Source organism: Elgaria multicarinata, chromosome 9, assembly GCF_023053635.1.
Source record: "Elgaria multicarinata webbii isolate HBS135686 ecotype San Diego chromosome 9, rElgMul1.1.pri, whole genome shotgun sequence".
Taxonomy (NCBI): domain Eukaryota; kingdom Metazoa; phylum Chordata; class Lepidosauria; order Squamata; family Anguidae; genus Elgaria; species Elgaria multicarinata.
This window is the reverse complement of record NC_086179.1, coordinates 19,189,719-19,207,610: the sequence shown is the minus strand read 5'-3', so window position 1 is coordinate 19,207,610 and position 17,892 is coordinate 19,189,719. Positions and strand designations below refer to the sequence as shown.

General features: G+C 39.2%; 1 protein-coding gene across 5 annotated transcripts in view; it reads left to right on the top strand.

Annotated features, from left to right (window-relative positions):
* BCL2L13 (BCL2 like 13) overlaps positions 1–17,892 on the top strand; it is a 35,265-nt gene continuing 17,373 nt past the window's right edge. Inside the window, exons 1-5 of one of the 5 annotated variants that reach the window (XM_063134853.1) lie at positions 1–170; positions 849–1,127; positions 7,343–7,524; positions 13,507–13,614; positions 14,066–14,222. In XM_063134853.1, coding sequence (XP_062990923.1) covers positions 7,404–7,524; positions 13,507–13,614; positions 14,066–14,222 — 386 coding nt within the window. In that variant the 5' untranslated portion in view covers positions 1–170; positions 849–1,127; positions 7,343–7,403. Of the gene's footprint in view, positions 171–275; positions 321–817; positions 1,128–7,342; positions 7,525–13,506; positions 13,615–14,065; positions 14,223–17,892 lie in introns of those variants that run through there. The other 4 variants (XM_063134855.1, XM_063134851.1, XM_063134854.1 and 1 more) reach the window with 4 other exon arrangements.

Sequence of the window (17,892 nt, the reverse complement as noted above, 5' to 3'; positions counted from 1 at the left end):
GGCTTTCATTTAAGGCTGCCTGGAAGCGCCGCGCGCGCGCACATTTATACATATATATACACACGCGTATAAATCATAACACGGTCAACGGCGCGGGTCACTTCCTAAGGAGCTTCGCGTGCCCTCTTGCTTTGACCTCCTTTACTTCCTCCCGTCCTCGCGAGACTCAGGTAAACAAAACAATAATCTCTTTCCCCCCCCCCGCCCCGCTTTCATTTCCAGACGCCCGCATATTGAGGGGTTGGGAGTGAAAGAGCCCCCCCCCGTGTGTTTCGCGCTCATGGTCACCGGTGGTCGCGTGCCACCCTGTGGGCGGTTAGGTGCGTTGCTTTGGCGCGCGCTCCGGGCATTCGAGGGTAGCCCTGCTGGGGGGTGGGAGAGGGGGGGGACTGTATTGGGGACGGCTTATTTCTACTTCTCTTCACCCCGCCCCTTTCCCGAGTTCTTGTCTGTGTGGTTACATTTACCTCAGATGTTGTGGTGTCGCCTCCCCGCACCCACCCCAGAACAGCAATTCCTTTATATTGCTTTTTGTATAAATTTCCTCAGAGGTTCCCTCGCGTGTCCATACGTTCCTCACACACTCTTGTGTGTGAGGCGGGACTTTCCTGGCACTGGCGTCTTCCGAGGGTTTCGGTTTGAAGGGCAAACTAATCCCCGGGCCTGAAAATGTGGGACGGGTTGAAAGGAAGTCGAGCCGGTTTGGGGAAGTTGGGGAAGCATTAATGACTTGTTACTAATATTGTGGTCATAGGCTGTGAGGGGCGCGCAATGCCATTCTCTCTCTCTCTCTCTCTCTCTCTCTCTCAGTATCGCAATAGTGTGTGTTGGCTATTGTCTGTTTCTAGGGGCCTCCCCCACCCTGTGGTGTGATGGGACTACTGTTTCATCCTCGATAACTGGCTGCTGTGTGTTTCTGAAGTGGCTGAAGGGACAAACCCCTCCTCCTGGGGCCTGAACAGGGGTCAGCGTTGCTGACAACGGTGTGCCCTGTCAGCCAGAAGATCTCTTCTGCTCCCTAAGACAGTTTCTGCTGTTGGGGGTGTGCGTGTGCTTGCATGCACTCCGGTTGCCTTCCCTTCCCTCTAGTATCGTCCTACTTTACAACTGCATTTGCTCAACAGTTGGTAAGGATGGCGTTCTTTGCATGGGTGTGATAATGGGAGGGGAAGAGAGCATGGGTGCATGGTACAGCATGCCCTTTGTCCTTCGTTATGCTTGTCCTTGCAAGAGAAGGCCTGTGCGGTTGTTCCCAGACTCTGGGCCTGGCCTTAATTTCATTTCATTTTGCATGAACTCCAAACTGACACTTAATGGCTTCTGCCTTTGGTTGTTGATTATATGAAATGGGAATCTTCATGTTTAGAAGTATATGCTAGAATTCTGTAGTTGCCAATGCTTCTTGGAACTTTAGTTGATTGAAGATCAACTGGAATATTTGCTCAGAGGTGTTTTGAAGGGAAGTCCAGTGCTTCTGTACATTCTTCCCTGCATTGTCAACCAACACCCTGTGGTGTGTGTGTTTTGCCACACGTACCTAGGTATACCTCTAATATTGCTCATCATTGTAGAATCTTTGGGTATTGTTCTAAGAGGTTTGCTCAGCCGTTCTATTCAGCATATGTCAAATGTAGAAAACTTTGAAAACAAATGGATGGTAGTTTAACACCTTTATTGCTGCTATTAAGAACTGCTATTGTACATGGATGAATGATTTGAACTGTCTAAGATGTATGAAAATATGAGTTTGAAGTGTGGAAAAAGTTGTGCAACTTTTGTAGGAGATAATGCAGTTAAGTCTATTGAAAACTTCACTTGTTTATTGAAGATCAGAAGATACATTCTAAAGTTTAAAGTAAAACAGCTCCCATAAAGGTCTACTAAACCTTTTGATTTCCCCCTCCCCCATCCCTTCAGTTCCATGTGGAGCAATTGTAGATACATTTTTTTAAAAAAAAAACCCAAGTTCATAAGACTTGCTAGAATTTCAAATACTGGATGGTAATATGTCAGATGGGCAGTAATTGCCAACTTCTGAAAAAGCAGATGTTCCCAGATAAGTGAGGCGATTTGTGGATGACAGCTATTACAGTGCTGCCAGCAAACATTGGTATCATTTTGTCGTCTTGTGCCTGATATGTTGCATCTAATGTGCAAAAGGAAAGATCTTAACATGGAATAACGCAATGGACCAACTCTTTGCACTGACAAAAAAAATGCTTGATATCCTGCTCTAGAAACAGGCGTTTTTAATATATGAATACTCATAGTTGCTTCCTAGAGTCTGTCTTGGGCATAACTCCCGATAGGCATAAATTGACCTAACCACTGTTACTTGTAATCTCACTTCAGGTAGGCCAGAAATGTTTTAAGCCACAAGTATTTTATCATGCCATGGCTTAGCTCTGGATGGGAAAAGTTTGTTTTCTTCAAACAGATGAGATAGAGTTTCTTATCTCTGAAACAAATAAGATAGTGATGGTACAGAAGAGAGTGGGGCAATTTGTTACAAAATAAGCTTGCTATTGTGAATTTTAAAAATTGAAGTGAGTGATCTGTGTTATTCATAACCTGTGTAATGAATGCATAATATATAATATAAAGGAAATTCTGACACATTTAAAGATGATGCCTTTGGGACATTCTTGTGTTACACTTTTAGATCCATCATAAATCTTCATATTTTAGGCCATAAAAATCAATAATGTAGTAGGAGAGCTTCTTTGAGTATAATTGCGCATTTCTTCATATATTTATATGGTATCTGCAAGGCTGTCTGCTATGGAATTTCATAACTGAAGACTAAAACAGCAAAGCCCCTTTGCTAGAGGATTATAGCCATTTTATTCATTGGTAACTATTGCTTTTCCATGTGATTGATGATAATCTGTGGATTAGGATCACTCACAGCATCTGGGGATGTCAATCTGATTGACTATGATTTTCCAAGTAATCTGAATAGCTCAAAGTCAAATGGATAAGAACGTTTTGATGGGTAGAGGTAATGCACATAAATTCATTTATACATTGTAAGTTCCATTTAGTTGCTTACTTTCAAGGTTTTGATATAGGCCAAAGTTTCAAGGAAGAAACAATCTTAATTGCTTTGAGTTCAAGAGCTGGGCAGATTCTGCGGATTCTTACAAAAACAATAGGTAGCTGTGTTGGTCCATTAACAAAAAGCCGTAGTTGTGCAATAATAGAATCAAGTGAAATGTCACAAAGTAGTGACACAACTTTGTGACATTTTAATTGGTCCCAGTAAAGCTATTACCCTATTGTGGCTTTTGCACATTCTTATTTGCCAGAATCAAAATGTGCTTGAGGTTCTTACAATCTTGGGTGTGTTGCCTTGTTTCAAATTCAAGGCCTCCTTTATTTTACAAAATACACACTGGCTACATTTTGTCATAATTGTTGTGAATTGCCCGGAGAGCTTCAGCTATTGGTGGCATAAAATAAATAAATAACATAAATAATATCACATTTTGGTTTTCTTATCAACCCTGATCACAGTTTCCAGAGTACCAATTTGAGAAGACAGATAGGTGACAGGCCAAATCCCCACACCCTCCTCACCCTGAAAATAGCCTGCTGACAAGTCTCAATGCCAGATCTACAATAACACTGTTCTTCCAACCCAGAAGAACATTGTAGTGGTATATGCAGTAGGGTTTGAAAGCATTTTGGCACAAAAGGCATTCCGGTAATGTATCTTAATTATAAGACAAGATGTCAGTGTGTTGTCAAGTGTTTCTCGCTATTTTGTATATTATGATTCTTGGCTATAATACATTCTCCAGCAGAGGAGTCAGGCTGGGAAATAGCCCGTAAAGGATTCCAGGCATACTCAACAATAGGAGAAGAAACAAGGCTTCCCGGAGAGTTGTCTAAAAGTAGTATAAATTCTCCTTACGAAAATGAATGAGTTGCAGAGGTTAGAAACTGATCATGTACAATACATTACATATTACTTATAGAGGCTGAATTCTTTGCATAAGATTTGATTGTTGAAGTTGCAGCAGGGCTGGCTGACTACATATGAACAATTGTTTTCAAGCAGTGTTCCTGAAAAAGAATGGAATTTTCAGAATTCATTGACAAATGGAAAAGTAATGTCACCAGAGCCAGACTGCATTTGCTCAATAATTCTTCAAGCAATTGAAAGGAACAATTGTGGATCTTTTAACTAAAGTATACAACCTAGCACTTATCAACCTTTTTTTATAAGAACTGAAAGATGGAGTGGATAGACCCCTCCCTCAGGGGGCTAAGGGGTGGACCATGGCAGGGCTGGGTCTAAGATTGCCAGCAGGTGTGGCATCACTCAGCTGGGGTGGGCAGAATGTGTCCAACTGTGACAGCTGTATAAGTTTGCTTGAAGGCTCAACCTAAAGGCAATTCCAACCCGTATGAAGTTGGGTCTGTTTGCTGGTCAGTAAATAAAAGTAACAAATGCTGTAAATCAGGGAATGGTGCATTAGTACTTGCCAGGCATCTCAGAAGGGTGAGGAGGGAGCATTTGGGCATAGGACTCATTCGTGTACACGTGAATCAAACACATGAATTACATGACAATGTTGAATGTGGGGAAATGGAGCACTCGTTTCTTACACTTTGGAAGCTGGTGTCAAGCTTGGCAGCACATAACATCCTGAGGCAGATATCAGGTCCCTCGCACCTTGGTGGGCCCCACCACTAGCCCTGTCCTAGGGCCCCTTTCTTAAATCAGCAGGATCTGGGAGTTGACACTTTGTAGGAAATTAATGCCCCAATGTAGTGTCACTTCAGGACATTGTCAGAATTTTCAGTGGCAGCTCAAGCCAACTAGTATTTATTTAGAATGCTGCTGCTGCCACCAGGTTATCTTTTTACAAACATTTCCTGGGACTGAAGGCAGAGTATTTCTTCCCTTGCCATTTGTCCCTATATTATGCAGTCTTGTTGTTAAGATACATTGGCTGGGTTCATACGATTACAGGCTGAAAGAACCTATAATTGGTTCTCTCCCTGTCCCCACATGTATCCATCACATGGTTGTGATTTGCATAATTACCAGAGATGCAGCAACTTGTGAGTTGTAGAGTGGATACGGAGCCACCCCCACCGCACCATGCACTGGGTTTGGATGACACAACATCCTGTGCAACCTGCACATGTGGGGGCAGGGAAAGTACTGACTGTGGGTTCTTTCACCCCTGTGATCATACAAACCCAGCCACTCTAGTGAATTTCATGGTCTCTTAAAAATATGAATTTAAGCAGCTTGTTTATCAATAGAAACTTTAAGGATGAAGGGGAGGGACAAGTTTCCTATTATGGCATTATGCTCCCCATCTGTTTATTGCCTAACACATACAAAGAGTGAAGGTTTTGTGGGCTCAGTAATGAAATAAAAATGTATTGCTAGAAAATCCCATATCTGAATTGTAGGCAACACTGAAAAAAACCACTGTGACCTGTTTCAGGATCAGTTTATGCAGTCAGGAGAAGTAGTGGTAAAGCTCTTCCTACTTCAGGCTGTAAGTGATGGTAGTTTCATATTTGAGTAGTCCCCCATTTAAAAAACAACCAAAGCAGCCACTTCCTAGACACTGAGAAGGAGCATGTGAAAAATAAGATTTTAATATAAAAAGATGTTTTTTTAGGAAGCAGTTTTTCATTTATGATCATATTTTGAAAACTGTTTAAGCATTAAGCATCCTAGATATATTTTGCTCCACACATATGCATGCACACCAATTTTAGTGGCTCTAGGGACTTGTGTGTAGGGGTGTTAATCTCTATTCTATTCTTGAAGTAATTGTTAGGGAAGTGGGGATAGGGAGGACGGTGTGGTTCCCAACTTGAGCAGTACAGCATGGCAACTGTGTTGCCAAACCTGAATGTTATAGAGAGTAGTGGCAACCCATTACCTGGAATATCGTATTTCTTCGATTCTAAGATGTCACCGGTTGTAAGACGCACACTAATTTCAGTACCACCGACAGAAAAAAAGCTTTGATTCTAAGAAATAATAAACGCACCTGCGATTCTAAGACGCACCCCGTTTTTAGAGATGTTTATATGGGGGGAAAAGTGCGTCTTAGAATTGAAGAAATATGGTAGTGGATTAACCCCACTTCTATGCTGTATTGGAGAGTTTGGGACTGAATGCACTATGAAACTGGTGTGTAACCTGAATTCTGTAGGCTGAGGGGCAGGTTTGGAGGATATAAACCTGAGTAGTATGATGGAGGAGTGGTGCTAAATCCCCTTTCCCCATTCTTTCTGGTGAGCCCTATTATTTCCATGGACATCAAGATCGTTAGAAGCTGGTAAAAGCCCTAAGAGTGATAACATGGAAGCATGGAGGATAAATTGGAAAGAGAGGAGCCAGTTTCCATAATGCAAATCTTGGTTAAATGGGGCCTTCCTACTGCCATCTCTATCACTGCTTTTATCTGTTTCGAACCTTGTTTTCCTACAGACTAGGGATGTGTGAATTTTGTAAAAACCATCCCATTTGCGTTTTGTTGATTGCCAGGTGCCTTCTTTTCCATCATGTGCTTATTGATGGAAATTTATTTTTTCCAGTTCCCAAATTTGTGCAAATTCACACTCACGAAAATGTGCATATCCCCCCCAAAAAGTTCATTTTCTTTCTCTAGCCTATGGGGGAAATGTACATTTTCAGCCAGAGTTCTTTTATTTTATGAATTTTTCTACAACTAAATATGTGTAAAATTCCAGAGAGTAAAAGAAATGTTTTGCAAATATGTGGAATCTTTGTGACTTGCGAAAAGCTGATCCGCTGCAGAAACTTTGGGTTGGATTTATAGAAAACTAAACTCATTTAAAACCGTTGTGGATTTCTCCAACATCCCTACTACAGACATGATTTTCACATGCACTCTTTAGTAGGGTTTTGAGGGAAGGTGTCTTGTTTCCTTAAAGGAATATTTTTCTTTACACCTATATAGTCCCCTACTTTATGGGTGGACTTTTTCACTGCCCTACACATTGGCATAGGGCTATCAAGTCATTGGCAGAGAGAATGATTGTACCTTGGCTACTATATACTATATGTATCTATAAATAATTTTTCTACGATGACATTAATAGACATAACTCTTCTCAATGGAATAGTCTTCTGGAATTGATAGGACTTAAGATTTAAAAACCTTGAAGTCAACCTGCTTAAAGTTTAAATCACTTTTGCACACTGTTTCTTTTCCCCATTATATGTTATTGTATGTTGATATGGGAACCAGTGGTACTCCAGTGCTTGCACAATTGCACTTAGGTAAATAACCTGAATATGGTTCTAATTTTTTTAAAAAAATTATCTTTCACTGTTTAGATCTTGAACAGAGAAAACATTACATCTTCCATAATCCTGTGGAATATTGGAAGTCAACCAAATGGCATCCTCTACTGCTGTGCCTGTAGGTTTTCACTATGAAACAAAATATGTTGTCCTCAGCTATTTGGGTCTCTTCTCACAGGAAAAGCCTCAGGAGCAGCACTCTATGCCAACTCAAGGTAATGTATTCATAATGTATTTAAAGATACAGTTAGATATAAAATTGGTTTATATATTTTTAATATTTCAAAATGTGAAAACTGTACTGGAAACATAATACTTTGAAGGAGGACAGTGATTGAAATATTACAGTTTCTTAAACTGAGTAAGTTAGGTGATACTGTATATGTTTCAGAAACTTTTTTTTTTTTTTTTGCAAAATCTGGTTAGTATGATGCAATCCATGTTCATTGGGGCTTGTCTTTGTTCCAAAAGTTGAGTTTCATACTGATTCTAAATGTTAAGCAGTACCTACATACTTAACAAGTGGGGCCCAGTAATAGCAAGAATTGGAGTTAACAAGAGAAAATAAATTACACTAGTTTCTCATTTCTGAATTATAAATTACAATATTTTCAAGTATATTTATAATTGCCATTTGGCTCTGAAGAATTGCCAATAATTTTCTAGCTTCATTAAATTATTCTTTTTAATAAGTTACTATTTGGTTTAATTATTTATATCTATCTAAAAACTTCTAATTTTATTTTTTGTTCAGCATAAATTTGATGTTCCTATAGAAATATTATAATTGCAGTTTTCCCAAAAAATAATGGCTTACAACTGCTTTATTTTAGTTTTTTAATTAGTTTGTTCTCCATGTCCATTAACTCTCTGCATTATTGTGAAATTTTGAACATGTGAAGTTTATGATAACTTCAGCTTGCCCACCCATATAAAAAATAGGAGGTAAGCAGAAGTAATACAACTCATGTCAATTAGTTGTGCTGCCTTGTGTATCATACATGTGTAGGAGAAGGTATAAACAATGTTATCTATTTTTTGAGGTTGGAAGAACTTCTGCCTTTAACTATCCATAGATAGAAGCAGTACAAATCTTGCTGCTCACCTTCTACCCCACTATATGTATAGACGCGTTAGGGTCAACAGGATGTGAGGGTGGTGGTGAAGCACCAGAAACCAGTAGAAAGCAGTACACCACTTCTTTAACTATTTTTATTTTATTATGTGTTCCTTGAGGGCATTTATATACACCCTTTTAGTAAAATTCTCAGGGTAGCGTACCATAAAATTCGGGGGGGGGGGGGAGAATCAAAATAACCGTAGCTAAGGAGCTGCTGCAGCTGAAACATTCTAAATATAATGTCTTCCTTTGTTAAAAAGGCCCTCTGAGGTAACTATAGTACTGCTAATTCAATATTCGACACTGAAATTTTTGCAGTTTTAGTTTGAGACAGGATATTTCTGTGTAATCTTTTGCAACCAATACTGTTTTAAGTAGCACTAGTGACATGAATTTCACAGCCCATTTTTCATATTTTCAGTTGCCATTTATCTTGGCAACAGATTTGATGGCTCGGACAGCAGGATGAGCCTCTTATAAGAGAAAGGAAGGGTTGAATAGTACTCAAGATGTAAACATAATCTTTCAGAGGGAATGTGACTTTGTCTAGAACAGGTAAACACCCATGTTCTGTTTGACTTGGGTCTCCAATCATTAACATATTGTCTTTTCTGCATTCCGTTTTGCATTCTTGACTTTAGTGGCATTTGTTTTGAACTCCCTGGTTGAATTAGGGATTATGGTGTTCTGACTCTGAATCAGTTGTAATCAGTTCAATATTGTATCTCTAGAAAATACAGGTGAGTGTTTTTAAATTTAAAACATTATGTGTTACTATCTTATAGCTGGAAAATGCGACTCTGGGGCTGTTTGCATGATAACCACAACTTCTTGTGGCTTCTTTAAGCCATGATGAGTGACAGTGCCTGTGGCTGCCATCCTGAATATTCAACCCCCGACCATGGGTTGTCATGTCATGTGAACCTAGCTGGTGGGAGTTATGTGAGGATTACATTAGCCATGAGTTACATGAGATTCACATGATATGACAACCTATGATCAGGGGTTGAATTTTCAGGTTAGTTTAAAAAGCCTGATCACCCTACTAACAGCAAGAATACAGTGGGACAGTTCTCATGTCATGACAGCAAATGGTGGGTCCAATTTCTATGTACAACTTCTGAAGGTGGTGAGCATGATGTGTAAATCTGGACCGTGGGTTGTATAGGGGCTAAACAAAACAGCGGTTAACTCAAGTTTTTTTTCTTGGTGTTACCATTGCATTGTCTAGCCCATAAACAACCCATTGGACTTGGTTCACATATCATGCTTACAACCTCTGATTGGAGGTTCTTTACAGAAACCATAAACAGCTCGCAGGTAGCACACATCAGGCAAATCACTGTGAGAAACAAAGAAACTTGTGATCCTTTTTGGTTAGAAGTAATATTGAGGAGCCATCAATGTCTGCTCTAACCTTTCAACAAATGTGACTTTCTGTGGAATTATTGGACCAACTAGAGGGCATCACTTGAGAATAATATACTATGCTTTATTTTTCTGGAAGTAGACAGGCATTTTAATTATATATTTTTTCTGTTTATTTGCAATCACCTTCGTGAACAAATAAGAGAAATAAGAAAATGTAAGAAAACAGTTTTAGTTAATTAAAAACATCTTAATTAACCAGTCTCTAAAACTGGACATGCTGTTTCCTGTTGCTGTCTGCCCATCAAGTCAAGTTCAAAATCAGTTAATGTTTGCTGTGTTGCTTCCTTTGGAGCCACTGAACCAGAGTGGATGTTTTTGATCCATTATCACTGTACGGTTGTTGCTTGAATGCAGAGTTAGCAATCAAATGGGAATGCACTGATGATACAACATTAGTTATATAAACAGTACTCCTGTGTATTGAAAGGATTAAACATTCTTCCTCATTTTTTCAGCCTGGTTTCTTACCAAGTATGACAGCTTGTCATGTGTGATCATCAGGTGTGGGAAACAGGTGCTGTTCTGAATGAATTTTTTCTCAGTTGGTCAGGGCAGTCTTAACATTAAATTAAGAGTAGATTTGAGTCTTTCTTTGCATAACTGTAGTTCACTCTGTCCAAATGGAGCATATTTTACACAAAATTAGTCCCTGTTACCTTGACAAAGTGGACTCCTTGTCAGGGTAACAAAGGCTAATTTTGTGTAAAATATGCCCCATTTGAACAGAGTGAATTACTCAAATCTTCCTTTGTATAACTGTAAAATATGCCCCATTTTTGCAAAATATGACTTTGGTAGTTGGCTTTGGGTGCTGTTGCATGGAAGTAGAGTTATAGGACATATGAGTGAAAACATACCTATTTCCTGGGCCAAGCTCCAGAGATGCCATCATCATCAACACCTAGGAATGAGTTCTGGCCACATTCAGCCCATCTTACAGCAGTATCATTTGGACCAGGCTATCATGTGACAGCTGTTTAGAAAGTACACAGAACATCTTGATGACTGTTTACAGGGTGGGTTTCTGTTTATTGTTATATGCTTGAGTGTGTACAGCAGGAGTTGGAGTTCACAGCATCAGGTAAGTATGGTATAATTTGGAAGATACAAGGGGAAAAGAAGTGATGCAGTTTGGTGCTCTTGCCACTGCTGTCATCTTTTGAGCTAGAACTAAACCACTCTCGTAAACAACAATTAATTAAGTTTGCATTTTTTAACCTCTATTTTTGACGGAACTTTATGTCAGCTGTTAAAAAGCCTGTTCCTGAATGACAGAAATATCCATATCATACTTAAAGTGATTTTAGTTGGGAATTCAACCCAGGTTGTGTTAGTCTGGGGGATGCTCTCAGGATGTTTGCACAGATTGCCTCTTCTCTCTGCTTTAAAGCCAGACTACAAGAAGAGGGAATTGGAGAGTTTGGTTGGACACTTTCTCTCTTGAAGAGTAGGAGTTAGTCTCCAGAATTAGAGGTAATTTTCTTCTTGCAAATTTTAGTGTTTAGAACAACAGTTTATTGCTGCATTTCAAGGAAACTTAATATTTTGTAATACTGGATTGTCCATACTTTATTTACTTTGTCTTTCCATTAAAATACAGATGGTAACTTATAACATTAGCCCCAAAATACAAGCTGACAAAAGTGATAAGAGACAGTAGATAAAACTGTTTTAAACTGCCCAGAGAGCTTCAGCTGTCTCCTTATTTTTCATTATAGAAATGAAATAAATAAATAACAATTATTATTAATAAAAACATCTGAAAATTAATATTCCAGGGAGACAAAAAAAATCAACTCTGCAGGTCATATGCGTGCTGGAAAAAGTCACTTTCAGCTCTGTTAATTTTCTTCCACTTAACTATTTTTAAATAATCGTTATAGCACAATCCTGTGCATGTTGGATGGTAATGGAGTTAAAGGAATTCTCCCAATGGAGGCATGTAAACAGTGGTGTCCCATCGGGATCTGTATTGGGACCAATACTTTTCAACTTATTCATAAATGATTTGGAAATAGGAATGCTAACGGTGCCAAATTGTTTAGGGTGATTAAAACAAAATGAGATTGTATGAAGTTCCAAAAGGATCTGTCTAAACTTGGAGAATGGACATCAAAATGGCAAATGTGTTTCAATGTAAAAAAGTGTAAAGTGATTCACTTTGGGGCAGAAAATCCCAACTTTAAGTATAAACTGATGGGATCTGAGCTAGTAATGATTGACCAAGAAAGAGATCTTCAGGTTGTGGTGGACAGCTCAATGAAAATGTCAACGCAGTGTGCAACAGTTGTGAAAAAGGCAAATTCCATGTTATAATTAAAAAAGGAATTGAGAATAAAACTACCAATATCATACTCACCTTATTCAAATCTATGGTGTGACCACACTTAGAATACTGTGTATGGTTCTGGTCACCACACCTAAAAATATTGTAGAGTTGGCTAAAGTGCAGAAAAGAGCAACTAAAACATCAAGAGGCTGGAGCAACTACCCTGTGAGGAAAGGTTACAGCAGCTGGGATTGTTTAGCTTAGAAAAAAGGTAAGTAAGAGGGGACAAGACAGAGGCGTACAAAATTATGCATGGTGTGGAGAAAGTGGATAGGGAGACATTTTTCTTCCTCTCTCATAATACTAGAACCTGAGGTCATCCCATGAAACTGCTTGATGGGAGATCCAGGAAAGATAAAAGGCAGTAGTACTTCACAGTATTCACAGTAGTACTTCAAAGCCCTATGAAGAGAGACTGGAAGAACTGGGCATGTTTAGCCTGGAGAAGAGAAGATTGAAGGGAGACATGATAGCACTCTTCAAATACTTAAAAGGTTGTCACACAGAGTAGGGCCAGGATCTCTTCTTGATCCTCCCAGAGTGCAGGACACGGAATAACGGGCTCAAGTTAAAGGAAGCCAGATTCCAGCTGGACAGCAGGAAAAACTTCCTGACTGTTAGAGCAGTACGACAATGGAATCAGTTACCTAGGGAGGTTGTGGGCTCTTCCACACTAGAGTCATTCAAGAGGCAGCTGGACAACCATCTGTCAGGGATGCTTTAGGGTGGATTCCTGCATTGAGCAGGGGGTTGGACTTGATGGCCTTGTAGGACCCTTCCAACTCTGCTAATCTATGATTCTATGATTCACACACCACAGAGTTAAACTACAGAATTTACTTCCACGAGAGGTAATGATGGCCACCAATTTGGATTGCTTTAAAAGGGGGACAAATTCATAGAAGATAAGGCTAGAAGGCTGCCTCCAGTATCAGAGGCAGTATACCTATTCATGCCAGTTATCCTGCTTGTGGGTGTCCCATTGGCAGCTGATTGGCCATTGTATGAACAGAATGCTGGATTAGATGGACCCTTGTTCTGATCTCGCATAGTTCTTCTTACTTTAGAAGTAAGTCCAGTTGAGTTCAGTGGGACTTACTCTCCGATAACTATGCATAGGATTTCAGCCTTGAGTTACTGTTTTTCTTAGGGATTTTGTCTTCATTACAAATGTTTTGCTGTTTGAGAATATGACCTGGATGCTACTGTGCCATAAGAACTCCATCTTGTCTTTCTGTTTTTATAGAAAATGAACCACTTTTGCTTTGACAGAACTAAACAGCATCTCTTTTTGCTGATTTCTTTGACTTATTTCAGTGACTGATCCATCTGCTGTCTCGCAAACTTTAGATAAGGAGATCCTGGACAAAGTTAAAGCAGAAATTGAGGATGAATTGAAACGCCTTGATGAAGAAATTTTGGAAGGTCTGTTGAATATTGGTGGACTTTCTTCCTGGTTTGTTAATGTTCCCAAGTGTTGTTATGTTTCCTAGATCCTTATTTTCAGAAGGAGACATACGTTCAAATATTAGTACATGTTCTATTACAGTGTAATAAATGTATAGGTTAAATGCAAGTAATTAGTATGCTAATGAAGCTTTATTTTCTTGTTGCAATAGTTGCTTTGGATGGGACCCAATTATTTTCCTCAGATAATTCATGAAACTGTTTTTGATTAGATTTTTCTAGCTGAGTTAAACCATGTTGACATATTTATTTTATACTTATAGCTTGTCCCTTCAAAAAGCTGTTTGGCCACTTATTGAGCTGGTTCACATGGATTTAAGAACTTATTAATGCTTTTGCATTATAATGATTCCTTCTCTCTGATGATATGAAAACCATTATAAACTGACTCTCTGCTGTTTGTCTTCAGCTTTCACCAGCACTGGCTTTGATTGCCACACATCTCCAGTATTCAGTCCTGCCAACCCAGAAACTTCAATAGAAGATTGCTTAGCTCATCTTGGAGAGAAAGTCTTCCGAGAATTGAAAGAACCTCTTCAAAGGGCATTAGAGACCCTATTTAGCAAGTGAGTTCTCATTTGCTTTGCTCAGCAGGAAGGTACTTGCTCTTAAAATTCTCACAATTACAATAATGCTGATGATGTGTCTGAATTTTGCTACAACTTCTTCTCAGCCTTATACTTAAGAAAGAAAAATGAATGTACTTACCTTTAGGTGTATGAAATGAGCTGCCAGTCTTCCATTGTTTAAACTTGTGAACATGGATCCACCATATTGAAAGCAATTTCCTTCAAATCCACTGTTTATGCTCATAGTTGTAAATACCCAGCAAAATAAGATTTTTTGCATATCAGGCAGTAGCCAGGGTACAGTCCTTCGTCCTAAATGTTTAAGATCTAGATGCTATACTACAATGCCATGGAGCTAATACTGATATCTCTATATTCTAGGTACCCCAGATGTTGCCAAACATATCATGGGTGCACATCTGCTATTGGAACTACTTCCCTATTCTCATAGTGGGAGCGCTCCTGGCCTTTAATAGAAGGGACAAGTAGGAAGTAATAGAAAAATTGCGTTGAGGTAGCACAGAAACGTGTTTAATGTAAGTCAGTCCACTTTTTTCCACATAGTGGGATAGGCTTTCAGTGTTGACATGAGATAGAAAATGGGTCACTTCACTGCATTATTTCAAAGGAATATGTAGTGTTTTTCTTATAAAACAAAGTACTGGTGTCTTTTGTTGGTAGTGTGAATATCAGTTGGATAAATTAATTGGCTTCATAACAGCTTGCTAAACTTGGCTGTTCATATTTATCAAAAAATTGCATCGATTTTATCAAATTGATTGCATTTTATTTCACTCTGCTGCATGTAGTGTAGCAGTGGATGGAAGTCCAAATTTGTTCAGGGGGCAACTGATGTGGAAAACAGCTTTTTTTTTCTTTTCTTTTTTTTTTTGCAATGGGTAAACTATTGCCATTCTACTATGTCTGGTCCTAAACACTGGGTTATCTGTGTGAGTGGTAGCAAATGATGGACAACCATCTGTCAAGTATGCTTTAGGGTGGATTCCTGCATTGAGCAGGTGGTTGGAATTGATGGCCTTATAGGCCCCTTCCAACTCTACAATTCTATGATTCTATGATCGCTTTTATATTTCAAGTTTTATTGAAGATTGTTCTTATCTTGTATAGACAGCCCATAAAGGCAGCTATAGAGAAAAAATGAAGCGGGGTTGGAGTTGAGCTCTCCAATATTTGTAAGAACTTCTTGCATAAGATATTGTGAGGTAATATGTGTAAGTAGTTCCTTTCTTCCATCAATTCTTTTTCTAAAACAGTTGTGAATATCTGGCATAAATCTGACTTTAGGGTAGTCCTCTATCAGTATCTCACCATTTTAAGTTAGTACAGAAACCAACATTAGGAAAACTTGTGGAGTTGCAGCACCTTTGTTGACTATTCTGTGTATTCACAGCATGCAAGCAGAGACAACTAAATTGCTTTAGGTTTATAGTATAGATGTGTCAGAGGAAAAAGACAGACAAATGGCCTTCCAATTGCAAGCAGATCAAAACAAAAAAACGACAGAACATGGTTTGTATGTGCCTCTTTCATTGAATTTTTGTTCGATTCTTTCCTGAATGCAGCATTTAACAATCTGGGAAGACAGATGTGGCAAGGAACAGTACAGCCAAATATTATGCACTTTTGAGAAAACACTACACAGCCTTTTCTTAACGAAGTTTATTGCCTTCCTAAGAATTCCCACTTCTTCTCTGAAATAATTCTTATGTTCAGTATTTTTCTTTTGCGCCATGTGGACAGAAGGAAAAAGCACAGGCTGCAGCCCAGGAGTCCAATTTGCTAGCTGGGCACACATGGAGCACTCTGTCAGCTGTTTGCCTCATGTACAGCTGAAGTGACTGCCACCATTGGCAGGTTGCATACACGACTCTCTTGTTTGATTTCAGCACTAAAGGAAAATAAGTCTTTTAGGCATAAAGGGAGGGCCACATATGAACTTGGTGTCACGAAACCAGTCCCAGTCCTCCATGTATCTGTGTTTGTTGTTGGGTGCTTGCCAGAAACCAACTTTTATTTACCCCCAGCAAATGGAAAATAGGAAATTTCTTGAAGGTATTTCTCCATTATTTGGAAACATAGTGAGGTATTAACTTACATAGCTATTACTGCATGTAGGCCTTCCTTCACATATTGCTTACAAGTCCCCAACATAATAGAGAAATGGAAGAAGATGGAGACTTAGGGTAGAATCACATAAAAATTTTCTGGTTTTGACATGGTGCTTTTTTAAATAACTAAGTTAGAATTTGTTTGCAACCCCTTTCAGAAATCCAGTTGGTGCCCTTGATATATTTTTGTTGTCAACTGAAGGTGTTTGTTTTGTAAGCTGGTGTTGGTGTTCCTTTGCTACATGCCCAGTTTGAGGGTTGTATGTTGCTACTTGAATGTAATTTCTGTTAGATTGGCTTTTAGTTCTTATTTTAACTGGATGGTTTTTAGACTCTTATTGAACATTACCTTGAATTATTAGTATTGAAATTGAAAAGAATCTTCATTATTATAAACAAAGAGTTATGAAAGGATGCAAAGTATCTGGCTTGCTAGTCACTGACTGGTTCAGACAACGTGATAACCAACGGTGGTTTAAATAGTCGACAGTTGGTTATTTAACCTAATGTGGGTTATCTTGTTGTGTGGCAGGAGGTTTTTAACCAACGTTGTCCAAAATAACCAACGCAAAAAAACAACGCTGTGCAGAGTTGGCTATTTGAAGCACCATTGGTTATCATGTTGTGTGGAGGGCACAGTTGATTATTTCCTCGGCCACCGTTGGTTATTTCATCAGCCACAGAGTCTTAAGGCAAGAGTGGTCAAACTGGTGGCTGCCACTCTAGTTCAGCCAGCAGGATAATTTTTCAGCAGTAATGGCTGATGGGATACTAGTGGGAGGACTGAGGTGGGGAGAGAGGGCAGAGAATGAGTGAGTCAACTTAGTGTTGACTAATAGTCAACTAAACGGTTGATCCACACCACGGTTGATTATTATCATGTTGTGTGGAGAGTGTCCCCTAGATAAATAACTGTTGAGCTGATTATTACCCCGCCATTGACTATTGTGTTGTCTGAATGCAGCATTAGACTCCCTTGTGCCTTGAAGCAAGCAGCTAGTCTTTTGCATTTCTGTTGTACCCAGAAAGTCCACCTGGGGAGCCAGTACCTGAGCTAGATTTACACTAGTACTTTTTAGCAGTATTGAAGAGCACTAATAAGAGTTGGGGCTCATTACACTTTGCATATACTGCTTATCTAGTATTATTTCCCACTTTTTATTCCGTATTATCCAAAATACTGCAACAGATGTCACCCGAAAAGCCTCCTGAAACGAAGGTTTCACAGAGCACTGGAAAGCCAGGAGTGAAGAGGCCCAACATGTTTGTTGAGCAAGAGGGTTCCAAAGAGTTATTGCACCAAGTATCCGAGAAGGCACTGCCTGTGTGTTCACTGTGTGTTCTGTGGACACTGTGTGTTCACTGTGTGTTCACAGGTGTTGATGGAACACAAAGCCTCATCCCTGAACTGAAGAGAACCAAAGATTGGCTTCCAAAGGATTATAATTAAAATGCACGGAAGGATAAAATTATTATAGGGGTATGTGGTAATATGAATGGCAGAGTATTTTGATCCCTGCCAATTGATGACAATCTTC